This window comes from Fusarium flagelliforme (genome assembly GCF_020744385.1).
Source record: "Fusarium flagelliforme strain FIESC 12 MPI-CAGE-AA-0113 chromosome Unknown B0J16scaffold_7, whole genome shotgun sequence".
NCBI lineage: Eukaryota > Fungi > Ascomycota > Sordariomycetes > Hypocreales > Nectriaceae > Fusarium > Fusarium flagelliforme.
The window spans coordinates 2111029-2127722 of record NW_025763509.1 but is presented as its reverse complement, the minus strand read 5'-3'; the positions used below and the strand labels follow the sequence as shown (position 1 = coordinate 2127722).

At 48.6% G+C, this 16694-nt stretch overlaps 4 protein-coding genes across 4 annotated transcripts; 1 reads left to right on the top strand and 3 right to left on the bottom strand.

The window, feature by feature from the left end:
- Positions 1–195: 195 nt before the first annotated feature.
- Positions 196–3632, bottom strand: B0J16DRAFT_310488 (uncharacterized protein; the record flags this gene model as incomplete). The annotated part of the gene is made up of 4 exons (XM_046124967.1): positions 196–1215; positions 1249–2039; positions 2517–3347; positions 3450–3632. 4 exons carry the CDS (start codon positions 3630–3632, stop codon positions 387–389), a joined length of 2634 nt encoding a protein of 877 aa, XP_045979259.1. The 3' UTR covers positions 196–386.
- A 530-nt stretch (positions 3633–4162) lies between these two features.
- Positions 4163–10438, bottom strand: B0J16DRAFT_274228 (ankyrin repeat-containing domain protein; the record flags this gene model as incomplete). Its single annotated transcript, XM_046123664.1, has 3 exons — positions 4163–7875; positions 7927–8434; positions 8483–10438. 3 exons carry the CDS (start codon positions 10436–10438, stop codon positions 4163–4165), a joined length of 6177 nt encoding a protein of 2058 aa, XP_045979258.1.
- Positions 10439–10896: 458 nt separating this feature from the next.
- On the bottom strand, positions 10897–12700 carry B0J16DRAFT_310485 (uncharacterized protein; the record flags this gene model as incomplete). Its single annotated transcript, XM_046124966.1, has 2 exons — positions 10897–12456; positions 12508–12700. The coding sequence occupies 2 exons, from the start codon at positions 12698–12700 to the stop codon at positions 10904–10906; spliced, it is 1746 nt and encodes a 581-aa protein (XP_045979257.1). The 3' UTR covers positions 10897–10903.
- Positions 12701–15140: 2440 nt separating this feature from the next.
- On the top strand, positions 15141–16694 carry B0J16DRAFT_310482 (Alpha/Beta hydrolase protein). Its single transcript, XM_046124965.1, has 2 exons — positions 15141–15794; positions 15852–16694. The coding sequence occupies exons 1-2, from the start codon at positions 15537–15539 to the stop codon at positions 16563–16565; spliced, it is 972 nt and encodes a 323-aa protein (XP_045979256.1). The 5' UTR covers positions 15141–15536; the 3' UTR covers positions 16566–16694.

Below are 16694 nucleotides of genomic sequence, written 5' to 3'. Positions count from 1 at the left end.
GCGGTGCCTCCATAGCAGTCTAGGACATTTGTCTTTACTGCCAAGATGCACTAAGACATGCAGAACAATCCCATTCGTTCGCCTTAAAGATACTGCCCTGAAAATCCTCCATTTCTTGCTATGACTAACTGATTTCTAAAAGACGCTTAGTTGACCACTTGCCCAATCAGGAAGAATCGGCTATTGCTCCGATGGCTCAAACGGGCAGGTGTTAACCATCGCCCCAATGAACTCATTCATGGCTATACCCCTTTCTTAACCAATTCCGAGATGCTCGCCATTTCCTTGCCCCTCAATTACATTTCTGTGCAAGGTTCCGATGTAATGGTCTCTTATACCTCAACTTATGAGACCGAGCCCAGGCCGTACGAGAGAACCACCCCCGCCTATGTATGACAACCAGGACAATCCCAACAAGATGGATCATCCCACACATGAGTGATTCCTTGTATTTGTCTAAAGGAGTCCGCAGTCATAGCCTGGTAGGTGAAATAACAAGAACCACCAATAGAAGCAGATCCCATACAATCCTTCCTGGTCCGGCAAATAGCAGCACATTTGGCGGCTGTATCCTGATTGACTGCGGGATACAAAGACGAGCCATACTGATAAAAGTTGTTCTTCAATACCCCCGAGAAATTGCATACAGCATTTGAGTTGTCTGTTCGTGTGCAAGAATCGCCGGCCTTGTAGTTGCAGGTTGGACTTTTGGGAAGGGGATCGTTGCTTGGAACGCAGTTGGGACATGTATAGCACGATCTATGGCTCCAGACAGCGTTCTTCGGGTCGAAGCCTGGCTCCTCATAGTCCGGGTCAGGTTCCGCAAAATCAGCTTCTGTCACTTTGGTTGATGTAAAGAGACAATGGTTCTCGGATCCGAAGAAGGCAGATGTTTCGCAGTTGGGGAGGGTGTCGCATATAGCGGCGCATCCTTCCTGACTCTCCTGGATGGGATATTTGGAACGGGGTTCTGTCCAACTTTGACCAAGGAAGACGCCTGCGGTGATACAGACATAAGGGTTGTTCTCGACACTGGAGTGGCTGATTTCACATTGCTGACCACGGTTGTTGTAGCAAACGCCTGTTGACTGAGAAGCTCTAGTCGTGGTGACAAAGGTGGATGATTCATGAGTAGTTGAAGGGATATCAGATGTGGATGCCTCAGTGATAGTAGTCTCATGTGGATCCGGATCGTCGAATCCACAGCCAGCGCATCTGAAGCACTTCAAGCTGTTCCAATCGGCAGACTGACTATCGCTGGCTTGGGTCACCTCAGTTACCACGGAGTTGGAGTAGAAACATCGCATGGAGGCAGGTTGGTATCCAGCTGACTTACAGCCAGGCAGAGTCTTGCAAATAGCACCGCATTCGTTGACGTTTTCATAACGGAGGGTATCTCCAGGTATATCGGCAGGTAGAGTATATATGTCACCACTGGCTGCTCCGTAGAGACCGCAGCTCCAATCTTCCGTGTGCCAAGTAAAGTCATCGACTCTTTGGCATGTAGGAGAGCAAGTAGATTCTGCGGACTCGGTAGGTTCGGTTTTGGATGGAACTTGATTGGTTGTTGTGGAGAGAACCCGTGCGGTCGTCGTCGGCTTATGGACCTCAGTAGATATAATCTGCACGGGAGGAGCCTCTTCACCGCAGTCCATACGACACTCGAAGCACTTGTTGATATTGTACCAATCAACCATCTGACTATCCCTCCCATCACGTATCTCCTCACGCGTGACAAGCGTGTTAGAGAAGAAACATCTGCCCGAGAGTTTTTGGAAGCCAACTGACTTGCAACCTGGAAACTGTATTTTGCAGAACTCGGAACACTGTTCGACATCTCGGGCGTAGAATTGCATATTAGGATTATCGTCGCTACCGAAGCCGTAGATGGCATTGGTATTCGTGAATACACCATTGAGGTTACAGCCGAAATCGTCGTAGGGTTGCTGGTAGTCTTCGATGAGGGTGCATGTTGCTGAGCAGCCAGTCAATTCGGCCGGCTGAGCGCTTGTGGTCTTGGATGTGGGGGCATCGTTGTCCTTGCCCACAGCCATTGTAGTGCTGGTCTGCTCCTGTCTGGGTTTGGTGGTTGTAAGGGATGAGGGGATGTCTATCTCCCCTGAGATTATAGTCGTAGGAGGGTTGGACTGGGTGGCTGTAGTGTGAATGATGGGAGGTGATCCTGCCATGGTGGTCTCTATGGAACTACCAGAAGTTGGCTTGCTGATCTCTTCAGGATTGACAGTTGTAGTAGCGTGAGAGTTGGGGGAGGTGATGTCTGTGACAGAAGGTGATCGTTCAGCCGTGATCTCCACAACCTTTGTGGACCTGCTGATCTCTTCAGGATCAATAGATGTAGTACCATAAGATTCAGGTGAGTTGGTCACCGTGATGGCGGGCGATCTTTCTGCTGTAATCTCCGTAGGACTGCTAAACTCCCCATTATTGAGGGATGAAGTTGCAAGAGTCTCAGTGGGTGCAGGTTTATTAACAGGGAGCGATCCTTCCATCGTTACTTCTGTGGAACTGCCAAGGATTGGTTCATTCCGGGAAGTCGTCGAGATGGCCTTGGCGGTGTTTCCATTTTGCGAGCCACTAGTTTGTGCTGATCGAGAAGCAGATTCAATGGCAGTGGTGAGGATAGAAACAGGAGCTGAGCCGAAATCGAGCTGAACACTCCCAATTGTGTCTGGAGTGACCTTATCAGAGATAAAAATGGAGTCTACTAAAATGGAAGAACTGCCGGCACCATTGCACGTCAAAGAGACATCAAAGATTGGCGACCCATCCAAAGCTTCAACCTGCCCAATGACTTTGACCCAAGAGCCAGCATCTGTTGAAGCAGCGGCAGACCAGAACATACTACCGCCAAATCTCGCGGCAACAGTACAGTCACCACCAGAGGTGAGATGGTAGAAGAACTGAATAGTATTCTTCCTTCTAGGGACAGATTTGACGGTTTGATAGATACGAGCCATTCTGCCAAAGAGACTTCGCTTACTGCCGGGGTCTCCGCTGGCTGTCAAAGCCGCGCAGCCATCGTCTTGACTATTGTCTCCCTTGTAGCAGCCGCCTGAGTGGAACTCGGCGTTGCCTTCTGCCTTGAAGTTTGTAAGGCCGCTCGGGCTGTTGGGATCGCGACTAGCGAATGAACCGCCCTCGATCGCGTTGGTGATGATGGTAAATTCTTCTTCGGTCGCGGTCGTAGAATGAGCGACTGTCAGACTTGGAACGTCGGTGGATGGTAAAAGACTTGTGACAGTGTTGCTATCGATAATAGTCTGGCTGCTTGAAGCCTCGGTAGTAGTTTCGGTGGAAAGCGTGGTTGAGAGACTGATGGTCGTTTCCTCGTTCTTTGAGCTGGCAGACGTCTCAGGAGCATCCAAGGTTGGCACTGATGATGCACCGTTCGCTGTGCTGTCTGTAACTGTCTCGATAGAAAGTGTGACTGAGCGACTCTTGACAGTCGTTTTATCATTCTGTACAGTTGTGGATGTCTCAACAGGATCGGCAGTCGGAACAGAGGATGTTAAGAATGAACTGCTCACCGTGCTTCGGCTGCTAGGCTTACAAGGACCAGCAGCACCAAACTCAATGAGAGCCAGGGCCGCGAGAAGAATCTGAGGTCGCATTGCAACGTAAGTGTTTGTTAACCAGACTGGATGTCAAAGAAAGAATAACAGTACGCACACTTCATTCCCTTTCTATATACTCCTTAATTACCTCTCGACTCAGCTATCAGAGACTATCTATAAAGTAGTGGTTCAGGCTTGAATCTTCAGCGCCCATTATGGTTAGTTAGATGTTACTATTGTTAACTACTGACAGCCACAGAAATTTACCCCATTCAGGAACAGGTCTGGAACACAGGACTAGACTTAGTTAGTTCTAGTGAATACTAAGCGCTAAATGGAAAACTGTACATCTTTTCTTGCTGAATATCGCTTGTACTTGTCTGTCTGTCAATAATATCCGGGACCACAAGCTCTGTTTTGACCTCTTTAAAGTCCTTCTTCCGATCGTCAGATTGAATTTCGCATATGGTACTAAGTGAGATCTAACTGAAAGACCCAGGGCTAGCTAACCCAATTGGTAAACTACTTCCAGATCTGATCTGTTATATTGAGTCTCTATCAATCTGAAAGGATTCCTGGTGGATGTACTAGTCGACCTTAAATAAGTTCATGATTTCCTCCGCCTTTCCTGCGGCAGCGATATCCAACGCTGTCTGACCGTTACCGTCCTCAGCAAAAACATCCAACCCCTTGTTCATTAAAAACTCAAACATTCGCAACCTCCTCGTCCTCAAACCCTCGTTCTCAGCACTTCTTGCTGCAACAACATGCAAAAGAGATTGTCTCTTGTTATTGAAAACAGTCCAGTCCACGCCAAATCCAGCAAAAAGCGCCCAAAGATCCGTTTCTCTCTCCAGAGCGATTTCTTTCTCCAGACCCTCAATTTCCATCGTCGAAGCCCTCGGGGTATTGCGCAGTTCTTCGCCGCGTGATGTTCGAGCTCTTAAAGACCCTCCGCGGAAGTAACCAAATACTGGTGTATCGCCTGCTTCGTTACGAACGTTGATGTTAAAACCTTTTGGGAGGAGGAGGTTGACAATTTGCTTCTTTCGTGGATCCAAAGCCATATCACCTTCATCGCCAGTAAGAATCCATTCCTGTTTGAATAGCAGATGAAGAGCAGTGTCGCCCTTTGCATCCTTTGCATGGACGTTTGCTCCTCCATATATGAGCAACTCAATCTCTTCCCCGGAGGCACTTCGACTGATGGCACAATGAAGCGGGGTTCTCCCGTCTTTGTCAACCTGGTGTATGAGCTCTGGACCTGAGGTAAGCAATGTTTCAAGTAGTTGCAGTTGCATCTGAGGAACGAAACTTGCAAAGCCGTAATCTGGGGATTGGTGAAGGATATTTCTGTCAAGCCTGTCTCTGGCATGGATGTCAGCGCCTCTCTCAATGAGACGTTTTGTCGATTTCGTATCGCCCGCTTGATAGGCAGCATGCAATAAAGGCGTGCCAGCTGCATCCTGGAGGTTGATATCCAACTGTGGGTGCTCAACAATGACGTCGGCGTAACAGTTCCTTTTTCCTCTGAAAGGAGGATATTTATGCGATAAACCATCTCGGCCAAGGATTTGGTGCGCCATTGTTGTTTCCGGATAGCGACTGTTTGGGTCTGCACCGTGTTTGAAAAGCAGTTCAATCATCCGCTCGCAAACTGAGCTATGCTCTCTGAAACATGTACTGGTGATGAGAAGATCTAAGGGATATAAGCCATTTCTATCGTGTGGGTCCGTCTTAGAAGGCCCCTGTCGTTCCCAGCCGACCCTCTGACCATTGGCGTCCGCGCCAGAGGCTAACATCATCTCGACCTTATCCACATCTTTGGCGACAATAGCAGCAACGAGCGAAGAGGGGTCAAAGGTTGCCCCATAACGAGAAAGTAATCGGAAGAGAGAATCGTTGCCAACAGCACGCGCAAGGCAGGACTTGCCTTGATGGTCGACACTTGAAGGGTCAGCACCTGCTTGTAAAAGCATCTCAGTAGCGCGAAAACTCCACGATGGCCGTTCATTTCCTTCCAAACTCAGGCTCAGAGGCGTAAGCCCAAAATGATCTCGAAGCTCCAAGTCTTTGGTTTGTTTCAGCATGAAGGGGAGGGCCTGCTCCATTCGCCACCAGCTACCCTGTGCATTTGCGACAACGAAATGGAGAGCAGTACTCTTCTTGTGCACGGCCAGTAGTGCATTGTCTACCTTAGCTCCTTTCTTGGCCAGTAGTTCGATGACATGTAGGTTTGGCTGTCTTGATTGAGAGGCATAGATCAACAGTGGTGACAGATCTTCACCCTCTGTCTTCAGAAGCTTATTTTCCATAGACCCGATGTTTTTCGCAAGGTCCAGAACGACTTCTGGCGTGAGTAAGTCATCGAGAAGTGGAGCATAACTACTGTACGCTAGCTTGACTAGAACTCGATAAATTTCCACATTCTCAGGTCGAGGCGAGTACTTTGCAATGAATGAAGGGATGGCGTCGTAGAGCCTTTCTTCCAGCATGAACTCTATTTGCTGAGAAAAGCTGTGGCCAGCCAGGCGCCTTGTCGTTATGTCTGACGGAACCTTCGCCCTTCTTTGTAAGGACGCCCGTACTTGCTCGGAATATGAGAATGATTCTTGACCACCTAGAGGCTCCCTAGCCCGTACGAGGGCTTCCACTGTATAGTCGTTATCGAGATGGCTGGCAGCCTGAACAATAGCCCGATCAATAGCATGCGAGCTTACTGAGGGTGCGCTGCTGATGAGGAGTCTGAGGATGTCGTCGATTCCATATGGTTCATATGAGTTGACATCAAAAACGTGCGGGTTGTAACCTAGACCTTCAAAAAACTTAAATAGCTCCAAGGAGCCCCTGTCGTCTTCTTTAAGCCTATCAGTTCCATCAATGTGCACCGAACCAGTTTTAGGTCTATCATCCCCTTTGCGCCAGTTCTTGAGCTCCATCTCAAAATCAACACAGCCATATAAGGCTGAGCCCTCATGGGCCTCTATTACTGGCACAGCCCCTGCCTTGATGAGAAGGTCGACGGACTGGTAGTGACCAGACGCAGCAGCGTAGTAGAGCGGACTCCGGCCTCGTTTATCTTGAAAGTTCACTGCTTCGACTAGTTGTTGGGCACTTCTCTTGGCTCCAAACCAGTCGATAAGTAGCCCTATCACATTGCTCTGTCGATACCGCGAGGCGAGATGGAAGGCATTTAGTCCTTCGTTTGTGGCAAGAGTAGCATCAGCCCCAGCCTCAAGAAGTCTTCGCGTGATAACCTCTGAGAAAGTTGACATGTGCAGTGCTACGACCCCGTCGTCATCCGCATTGTTGATTATGTCGCTACTTTGCTTCAATAGATACTGAAACAAGGGCGCTTGCCCTTCCTCGGGGAACCTTTCCCTCAGAGCTGGCTGGTCACGGCCGCACACAACATGTAAAGGGGTTCTTCCTCGGTTGTTAGGCTTTGTTGGATCTACGCCCAAGCCTTTGATAGTGTCGAGTCCAAAAAAGTAGGAGTAAGTTGCGGCTTCGTGCCAAATAGTATTTCCTTCGTGGTCAGGTTGTCTGGGATTGACACCTCGCTCAATCAGAATTTCTAGCGTCCTCTCGTTACCACGAATGTGTTCCATGAAAGCATGTAGAAGTGTTCGCCCTCGAATGTCGGTAATGTTGAATTGCGCACCAGCCTTGACCATGATATCCATCAACTCTTCGTCTCCCCCCAGCGTCTCTCCAGATTCCATGGCGCCGAAGAGGATTGTCTTCCCATTGTTATCCAGCACGTTCACGTCCACATCTGGGACCTCAAGGAGAATCTTAAGATCAATTGTTCGGAGATATGGACGGATCAGCTTGTGTAGCGCTGTTTGTCCTTGGTTGTTGCGAAGATTGATATTCACACCAGCTTGAATCACTCGTTCCACGAGATGACTGGCCTCTGGTTCTTTGATCTGACCTCCTTCAGCAAGATGGTGTAAGATCCCATTTCCGTTATTGTCAGTGACATTCGGATCAGCGCCTAGATCAAGAAGCTTGAGGGCCTTTTTAATTCTTGGTTGCCCATCTCGAACTGTCTCCACCGGATCTTCCTGAGAAAGTATTTGCAGTAGTGGCGTCCTGCCGTCACGCCTCCTGGTGTCGATATATGTTTTGTTTGAGAGCACCTTCATGACAGCGTCACTATATGCCACATCAAACGGTGACAATCCATTCTTGTCCCTAGCCAGAGGGTCTGCTCCAGCTTCAAGGAGAAGCCTAGCAGTAAAGGGGGTTAAAGCCATGTGAAGGGGTGTCGATCCATCTTTGGTACCTTGATTCACTGTCATATGATTAGCTTCCTCTTCCTGTATGACATAGAAATTGTACCTACCGTCGGCGCCAGCCTTGACAACCGATGCAAAAGCCCTTCTTGTATTCTCTTCTGGCCCGTCTGGCAGTTTAGCAAAAACAGCATACCTCTCCGGCGCTGCCAGGCCGTGCAAAACGTTCTCTCCGCCATCCTCCTGAATAAGACCGCCCAGAAGAAAGAACTCATCACGAGGGATATTTGGATCTGCCCCGGCTTCTAGGAGCATATCTACCGCCTCAGGGAAGGCGAGTTGGCACGCAGTGAACAACAAAGTCTCGCCATCGATGCAAGCATTGATATCGATGAGCCCAAGATCCATGATTGATCTCATAACCTTTGGGTTTTTGGAATCCAGCATAACCCACCTAAATGCCCTCGCAGCCATTCTCGATGACTTGATATATGGCAAGAACAATTCAGCTACCTGTTGGTCGCCGTGGCGAAGAGCTTTTTCAATCGGTGGGCGCGGAACCATGACATCATCAATGTCTGCATCGTCGATAGGGTCATCGTCCAAGATCCATCGCCACTTGCCTCCTTTCATCAAGATAGGGGGCATTTCAATGACGCCGTTTACGTAGTTGGCTTCCATCTGCCAAGGGTCGGCACCAACTTTCAGAAGAAGCTTAATAATTGGATGGCATGGGCGCATCTTCTCGTCTTCAGGTCCAAGTGCCAGATGAAGAGGTGTTCTGCCATCATCATCGTAGTCGCTTACGTTAGCCCCTTTGTTGATAAGGAGACGAACGACATCCAAGTTTTCCTTGAGAACGGCCTTGTGCAATGGGGGCCCGGGGTAGCTTGCAGCAGCTGCTACCGCATCTGTATCAATGCGGCTAAGAAGATACTTGGTAAAGTTGGTCAGGTCCAGATGAGTTGAAATCAGCAGTGCTTTAGTTTCAAGCTTGGCATGCTTTTTGATAGATAGTGCCCCCCAAAAGCCGCTGTCACCACTACTCTCCAACTTGTTTAGCAAGGTCAATTCTTCCGAGTGTTGCCGCGTCGTCAGAAGTGAGAAGATCCCCTTATTCACTTCTTCTTGGGGGGTGCCCTGATTAGAGGACTTCATGACGTGCACGTGCCAGTTGGCTGCCGCGTAGGACATAAATGGCGACAATTGGGGGTTCTTGACAGCGGTGATGCAGCCTCGAGATACACACTTCGTATCGTCGACCAGAGTATCCAGACAACCTGCTTGAAGATACGACAAGCATAACAATGCGAGAGCATTGTGTGTAGTACCTGAATCAAATACTGCGGTATGCTGGTCGGCTGGTGATTGATTGAGCCGAAGAAGATACTCCGTTAGGGAATGATGGGTCACGCGAACAGTCTCATCTGGAAGGATTTCCAATAGAGGCCCGTAAGATGTTCGTATGAGACTCTTCATAGTTCCAATGTCCTGCGTATACTCTGGTCTGGCCACTTTGATGCAGTCGGATATCTCAAGGAGACGTAAGGGCCTGCTGGCGTGGGTGACCAGTTGCAAAACGAAACTGCTTAACTCCCCTGGTAGCCCTGGACGCCCCATATACTCCTGTAACAGACTGAGAGATGTCTTATCCATCGCCCTCGATACTTCCTCATGACTATGAGCTTCTTGTTCACATATCGTATCCATGGTTAATTTCGCATATAGGAAAAGCCCACCAGCCTTCTTGAGTATTTCGTGGACAATAGCTTCACGCCTCTCCAAGAGCGGCGAAACTTGATCGATTCTGTGCTGAAGGTACTTGAGGATGTCCGGACTCACTTGGTCGTTGTCGAGTCGGATGTCTAAGGATTTGATGTTTCTTGCTCTCTTATCAATCGTCGCAACGGGACGGCTTGTGATGACCAGCTTTAACTTGTCCGGGTGGGTGTTGCCTAGTTGATCAAGTAGGTGCAGGAACTCCTCCATGACGTCTTGGTCCATTTCATCCAGAGCGTCTATCACTAAGTAAGCCTTGGGAATGGTCCTCAAGGCGAACTGAAGGATGTGCCATAGCTCTGCCATTGATAGACTATCCACAGAAGCGGCATTCCCATCTTTGAACACTAGGCTCTTCAATGAAAGCTGTAGTCGAGGGCTGAATGGTAGGATTTGAGCAATCCAGTCGTGAAGAGCAGCCTCGGGACGTCGATTAGACTCGATGGTGCGGCGGAAAAAGGAATACAGAACAGGGCGCTCCTCGGCGACGAGGTCGGCAATTAGTTTTGCGGCGAGTACAGATTTACCTGTGCCAGATGCACCTCGAATCCATAAAATGCCATTATCCTTGCTTTTATGCCACTGTTGGAAAACAGACGAATCGGTCAGCCACTGGTTGGTGCCCTCGAGATGCGAGCTAGCATGCTTTTCAAGCTGGCTACCATGACCTGTATACTTGGTCGGTTTGAGCCAATTGTGGAGCCGCTCCAGGGTAGTGTCATCTTGAGGAAAGACATTAGACGCGTTATGATGCACGACATATGATTGGTCGACCATCGTGATGTCATTGAGCGACGCGTCCAGTTCGTTCCGCAAGACTGATTGTTGGGCCGTTATCTGCATGACAAAGACCAGAATTGCAAAGTAAAGGAAAAGAGGCATGTTTACAATATTTCCGTTTCCTCTTATTCATAATACATTCTCGTCAGTTGATTGAGGTATTGCTTCTTATTATAGTCTTACTCCGCCACGGAGCAGCATTGAGCGAGATGTCGAATGAGGAAACAGCCGATCTCCAAATCACCAAGTGCCTTGGCGCTTTGCGATCGATTGGCCCTAAGAGTTTTTATAATCCAGCTTATGATGAAATCTGACAATACGCATCAACAAACAGGTTGGGATGTAGTAAGGATCAAATCCCCGTCCTGGCAAGTACTTGTACCCAATCATTCGCTTTGAGATAAGAAATAGAATGAAACGAAGTGAACAAGGCGGTTCATGCAGTATGATAAGAAACAAACTTGGTATACTTAAATTTGGCTAGAAAGATTTCCAGTTCTCATTCACTTTGCGTTGACATTGGCCCTGTTACTTCCCTTCTTTTGATGTCCCGTTCGCAATCTGTGCCTTTCCATCAAAGAAGAAGTTGTCAAAAAGGACGTTTGAGAATCTGGCTTGGAGATCCTGCAGAGACCATGGCTTCTTTGCTTCCTTTCCAATCTCGGCCAACGTCTGGAGAAACTCCTCCCTTTCCTCTTTGTAATCTACCGCCTTAAGTCGCTCTACCCAGGGTTTGCCATCTACCTTATAGTCATACCACTCCTTAGCCCAGTGAGGTCTTGTCTTGAGAGCCTCGCCTGTTGAAGGATCTTTCAGTGCCATCCACTTGTCTAAAACCGATTGTGCAAATTTTGGCCAAATTTCACGCGCGCTGTATAGAGTCAACACCTCGATACTGCAAGTACCAAGTGAGTTTCCGCGTTGAGGTGCCATAATTACGTCGCTTCCACCCATAATTCGCATCTCAAGAGGCATTCGCATGGGGCATGTATCGCTGTTTTGGTAGGTGAGAAGAATGGCATCCCACCATGCCCGTTGAACAGGGGTGTAGTCAATTATGCCCGCATGGTCTCCTTTCTTTGCGACGAGAGGCATCTCAACCTCGATATCCCGAACTCGTACGTTCTGGATAGCTCGCTGGAAATGCAGCGCATCTGGTAAGAATGTCTTGACAGGATCCTGTGGTAGTGCTTTCATCGCACCCGCAGAGATAATTGTGACAAGGCCTTCCGATAGGTGAGCAACATTAATTAACTCTTTGAAAAGAGGTGCGTTCTGAGCCATGTTCATCGCAACGGTTTCAAAGAATGAAAGTATAATCTGAGTCGGGCTTGGGAACGACTCTACTCCCTTAGGGTCGTCGGTCTTGTTCCACGTATTGACCCAAGAATAGTCAGAATACGGGAACCAGAACCACTCAGCGTAGTAATCATTGGTAGCGCGATCTTCGAAATCTTTCTGACACTTTTGTTTCTCAACGTCAGACAAAGGCGTCCAGTATTTGAGAAGGGCAGGGGGGATGTCCTTCTCGGCAAGACCTGGTGGTGGAGGCACTGCCTGTATGACAGGTATCTTCTTGGGATCAAGTTCTGCATAGCTCATGGGAGGGAACTCCATTGTTATGTGAGTCACAACACCCATAAGGCCAAAACACCCACTTGCTGCGCGTAGGTGTTCGGGCTTCTCAACAGTCTGTAAGTTGCCGTTTGCGTCAACATATTCGATTTTTCGAACAAGATCACTCAGCGTCATATTCTGACGGCCCGCGCCATGGCAGATAGGCGCGTTACTTCCGCCAAGAGTGATCTCAACCATAATGACGTTGAGAGGAATGGTTACAGTCCCTTCCTTGATACACCATCGGCGCAGTCTTTCGTTTGTCACTGCACATCCAACGCGGACAAGCTTATTACCAGAGACTCGAGGCTTCCCAGATGCGAAGTCAATCTGCTGTAGCTCAGTAGGTGAGGATTGTGGAAGCGGTAGCGATTCAATGTTCGGTAGTGAGGTGGCCGTTTTGAGATCAAGCATAGATATCAGGATCTGGCCATCTTTGCCGAAGATGGGTGACCACGAGTGTCCTATTACACCCTTAGATCTTATTCAGAGAGACATGGGGAGGATTTACTTACTGTATCCCGAGCACCTGACACTCATATTATTATCCTTGGCGTATCTCACGATTGACTGAACATCGGCGGTAGTGCTGGGGATACAAGTCAAGAAAGGTGTATTCTCAATATTGAGTCCCCAATTCTGGAATCTCGCATTCTTGTACACCTGGGACCAAGTCAGCTCAATCTTTGCACGAGTTTCATGGGACATTCCCGGACCATAATTTCCTGGCCTGGTTTGCTACGACTGAAAAAGTCCCGCAGGCCAACCACAGCTTTAGTAAACCAGTCATCAACAGCAGAGTTTGTCTGACGAAATGTAGCAAGTACATCTCCCTCGGGGCCTGGTTTCTTGATGTCGTTGATGCTTTCGTGGGTGATTCGAACGATAGATTCAGCTTGGTGAAGTTTGTCAATTCCTTGGCGGCAGCCAAGGCTTGGTCCAGGAACAAAATTTTGCGCAAGGTCTTTGACGTTTTCGCCAGCAACAAACCTCTGGATCTTCTCCTGCTCCTCAGGTGTATACATCTTCAGCATCGAAGAATAAGTGCCATCGGTCTCCGAGTCTTTGAGAACTTGCAGCAGACGCCGATGAAAGTCAACGTCTGAGACTTTGACATCAGGGGATGCAAAGTCAGATAGAAGGTCTCTCAGGCCGGGGGCGTTAGTTTTAGAGAATTCGGGGTTCTCGTCAAGCTTTTCGACAATGTGGTTGGCACGGTCATAAACCTGATGGTCCCAGGCCAGCGACGGTACAGTTGAGGTTGCCATGTCAAAGGCTTGATAAGAAGGGATAAAGATTAATGTTGGTACTAGAAGGTTGTAGGTCGAAGTGCAGTTTGTTTTTATTTTTCAGAGTGAGGTGAGGACTCTTATATAGTGAAAAGAAATTAGTGTCAAGTATGCTCTCTGCTTATAGCCGACTTCCGGCCATTTGTCCAAAGGACCAGTGATAACGGTGCGGAGAAAGCTACAAAGGCTTTCAGCCACGTTGAAATATAGCCTATTACATGCAGAAGCGGTTCAGCTCTTCGCCACTTTGTGACCACTTGCAGCTCAGCCGCACCGGTCGCCGTTCTCAGCTATCACATTCTTCTTGCTGAAGAAAATGACAGTTGTTACGTGAGACATTTCTCAGAAGCTTTTACTCACGGAAAGTCACCTCCTTCGGGCCACTTGCTTTTTCCATACCGACTACTCCCTGGCCATTGTCACCACCCCCTCTGTCTTATAGCAAATTCGGGGGCTAGAGAATTCATGGGCCTACAAAGAAGTATCAAAGAACTGAATAACTCACATTGTTTGGACAGGCCAATTCTACAGCCGGTACTGCATCATCCCTCTGTTGAGGTGGCGTTGGCTCAGCCACATGATAAGTGTACATGCATATGCACCCCAACAGTCACGGATACTACACCGTCTGGACTAGAATGATGGTTATTCTGCAAGGATAATGGAATGTGAATTCTTTTATCAGGAACAACTGTGCACGTCTATCACATTCCGTAGCATAGTCAGATAAGGTGTGTCATCAGAGCTTCCGCAGAGGTATTTGAAGGACTCTGTTCCTGATGAAGGACTGGCATTCAACCGCAATGGCTGCATTAATGTCTTCGAGTGGCTGGCTGAATCCAAGACGGTATATTCCGCGCTGTAGGTCCGTTTTCTATTTTAGACCCTCCCTACGTATCGGCATGAAGATTCTGGACTTTAGCGTAAACCAATGTTGACTGCTTGGTGTTTTCATTTCAAATTATCATTTACTTCTCCCTCATGTAGATGAGACTTCTACGGCTCTTAAGAAAGCTTTCACTTTGTGAAACATCCATTCTTCCGACCAGTTAAATGCAAGGGCCTTGTCTGATGGCCCGCTTTAGAAATACCCACCTAAAATGTTAAAAAGATCCCAATCTATCATTGCAATAAATGAGCATGTGAGGCCTTATCCCATTAGCCAGAAGTATGCCTTGCTGGCCATCTTGAGGTTTGATGATAACTACAGGGTAGGGGCGCTTCGTGTATCGGAACTGCGGGCCTGTCTACCGTTTTTTATGAAACACGTCTGGTCAATGTGCTCGGCAATGTCACTATCACGCTAAAAATGTCCGAAGGCTATTGTTCCCCACCAGTCGCTATTTTAATTTTCCGTAATCCATCCGGTAGCGAGCGATGTCGATCTTCCACCAACGCTCCTCTGGTCACGGAAGATTAAAAGCAGCTGTTAATGCCACCACGTTTCTCACGGGAAGTATATTAGCGACTACGATCTCATACCGTAAGTGACCCTTGCTTGCGATGGTAGTGGAGCTGATTGCTAATTGCTGATCAAGAAGAGCACATTTTACCTTGTCCGCGTAGGGTATAGGTGTTGACGATGACCTCTTCGCCGTGTTGATGGCTGAAAATGAACAGGCTGACGAACGATTAGAGGTTATTTGAGTGTCGTTCCGCTGCCAGTCGCTGCTTTTTCGGCTACAAATATTTATCGTACCATGCTTGTTCTACAGTTTGTTTTCACACCCCTGCTCTGCCCCCTGGCCTCTGATCCTTAAATTAAACCCGCCTCGCTTAAAGATAAGAATTCCAAGACAGGGGAGAGCGTTTTGGTGTCCATTTCCTGCTCCAGAGTTAAGAATTCGGCACAACATCCCTGCGTCCTAATGGTATTCTCCGTCGATTGTGGAGCCTCATCCTCCGCCAGCCTACTTATTCGTCCTTTTATAGGCTGCATGTCCAGTGCGGAATTCGGTAACCACCATGTCATGTTTGCATTAAACAAGATGTTTGTTTCAGGTTACGGCTTATTTTAACCATTCGTATATCCGCTAAAGGAGACACGGAAGATTTACACATTAACGGATTCAATTGTTGCAGAGATTTATGACCGATATCCTGGACGAAGATCGGCGGTATAGGGTTTCGGAATTTGAACCTTGATTCTTCCGTGGAGTATAAGACTCTGGTCCTCCCCGACAGGAAAGAAATAGAAGACGACCGACCGACTACCACCAACAGACTACCACAACAAGGCTATCAGGCTATCCATCATGCTCGACTCCTTCTCACCACGCAAAGTGTTGACTACACTCGCTCTGGGCGTTGGCCTGGTTGCGGCTCAGTTCCCGCCTCAGGGCCCTCCTCAAGGCCAGGCTCAAGGTCCTCCTCAGGGTGCGCCTCAGGGTGCGCCCCAAGGGCAGGCTGCGCTCCAGACCATCACCGACTTTGGAGAAATCTACAACACCCAGTTGAAGTTGCAGGCTTACATCCCTAGCAACCTCCCTGCCAGCCCATCAATCATCCTCGCTGTAAGTAACATATTGATTACATCCTTCCTGCGAGCAGTGAGCTGACCAAACAACTAGCTTCATATGTGCGGTGGAACCGGCGAACAGTACTTCCAGCAAACCAATTACAAATCTATGGCCGACCAAAAGGGTGTTGTCGTCCTGTACCCATCTTCCCCGAAGGACGATAACTGCTGGGACGTTGCTAGCAAACAGACCCTTACGCATGATGGCCAGGGTGATAGTCAGGCTCTCATCAACATGGTTGACTGGGCCATCAAACAGTTCAACGCCGACCCCAAGAAGGTCTTCGTCACCGGTTCTAGCTCCGGATGTATGATGACTAACGTCATGGCTGCAACTTATCCTGATCGCTTTGCTGCTGCTACTTGTTACTCAGGTGTCGCTGCTGGCTGTATGGCTGGTGCACCTGGATCTAGCCCTAGCAGCTCGGGTCGCGTCTGCTCTGATGGAAAGGTCATGAAGTCCGGTGAGGATTGGGCTGCGCAGGTCCGTGCCATGTACCCAGGCTACAAGGGCTCGTACCCTCGATTCAAGACCTTCCATGGCACCGCCGACTACTTTGTCTTTTACCAGAACTTCCTCGAACAGGTCAAGGAGTGGTCGACTATCCACGGCGTCCAATCTACTGGCAAGCAGACGGACGGCCAGGGCTATACCACCGAGACCTTTGGAGATGGAAGCAAGTTTGTGTCTGTATCTGCTGCTGGAGTCGGACATACTGTCCCTGTTCATCCCGAACTTGATTTCCAATGGTTCGGTCTTAACTAAGTGGGGGCCAACAAATCAGTATATATGAGACCAGTACATATGGAAGCCGGTGCTCAATTACCTTATCACCGGAGTTATCATTCTCCCGAGGCAGTCTTTCTGTAAATATTTACAATTTCTGAAGTTTAG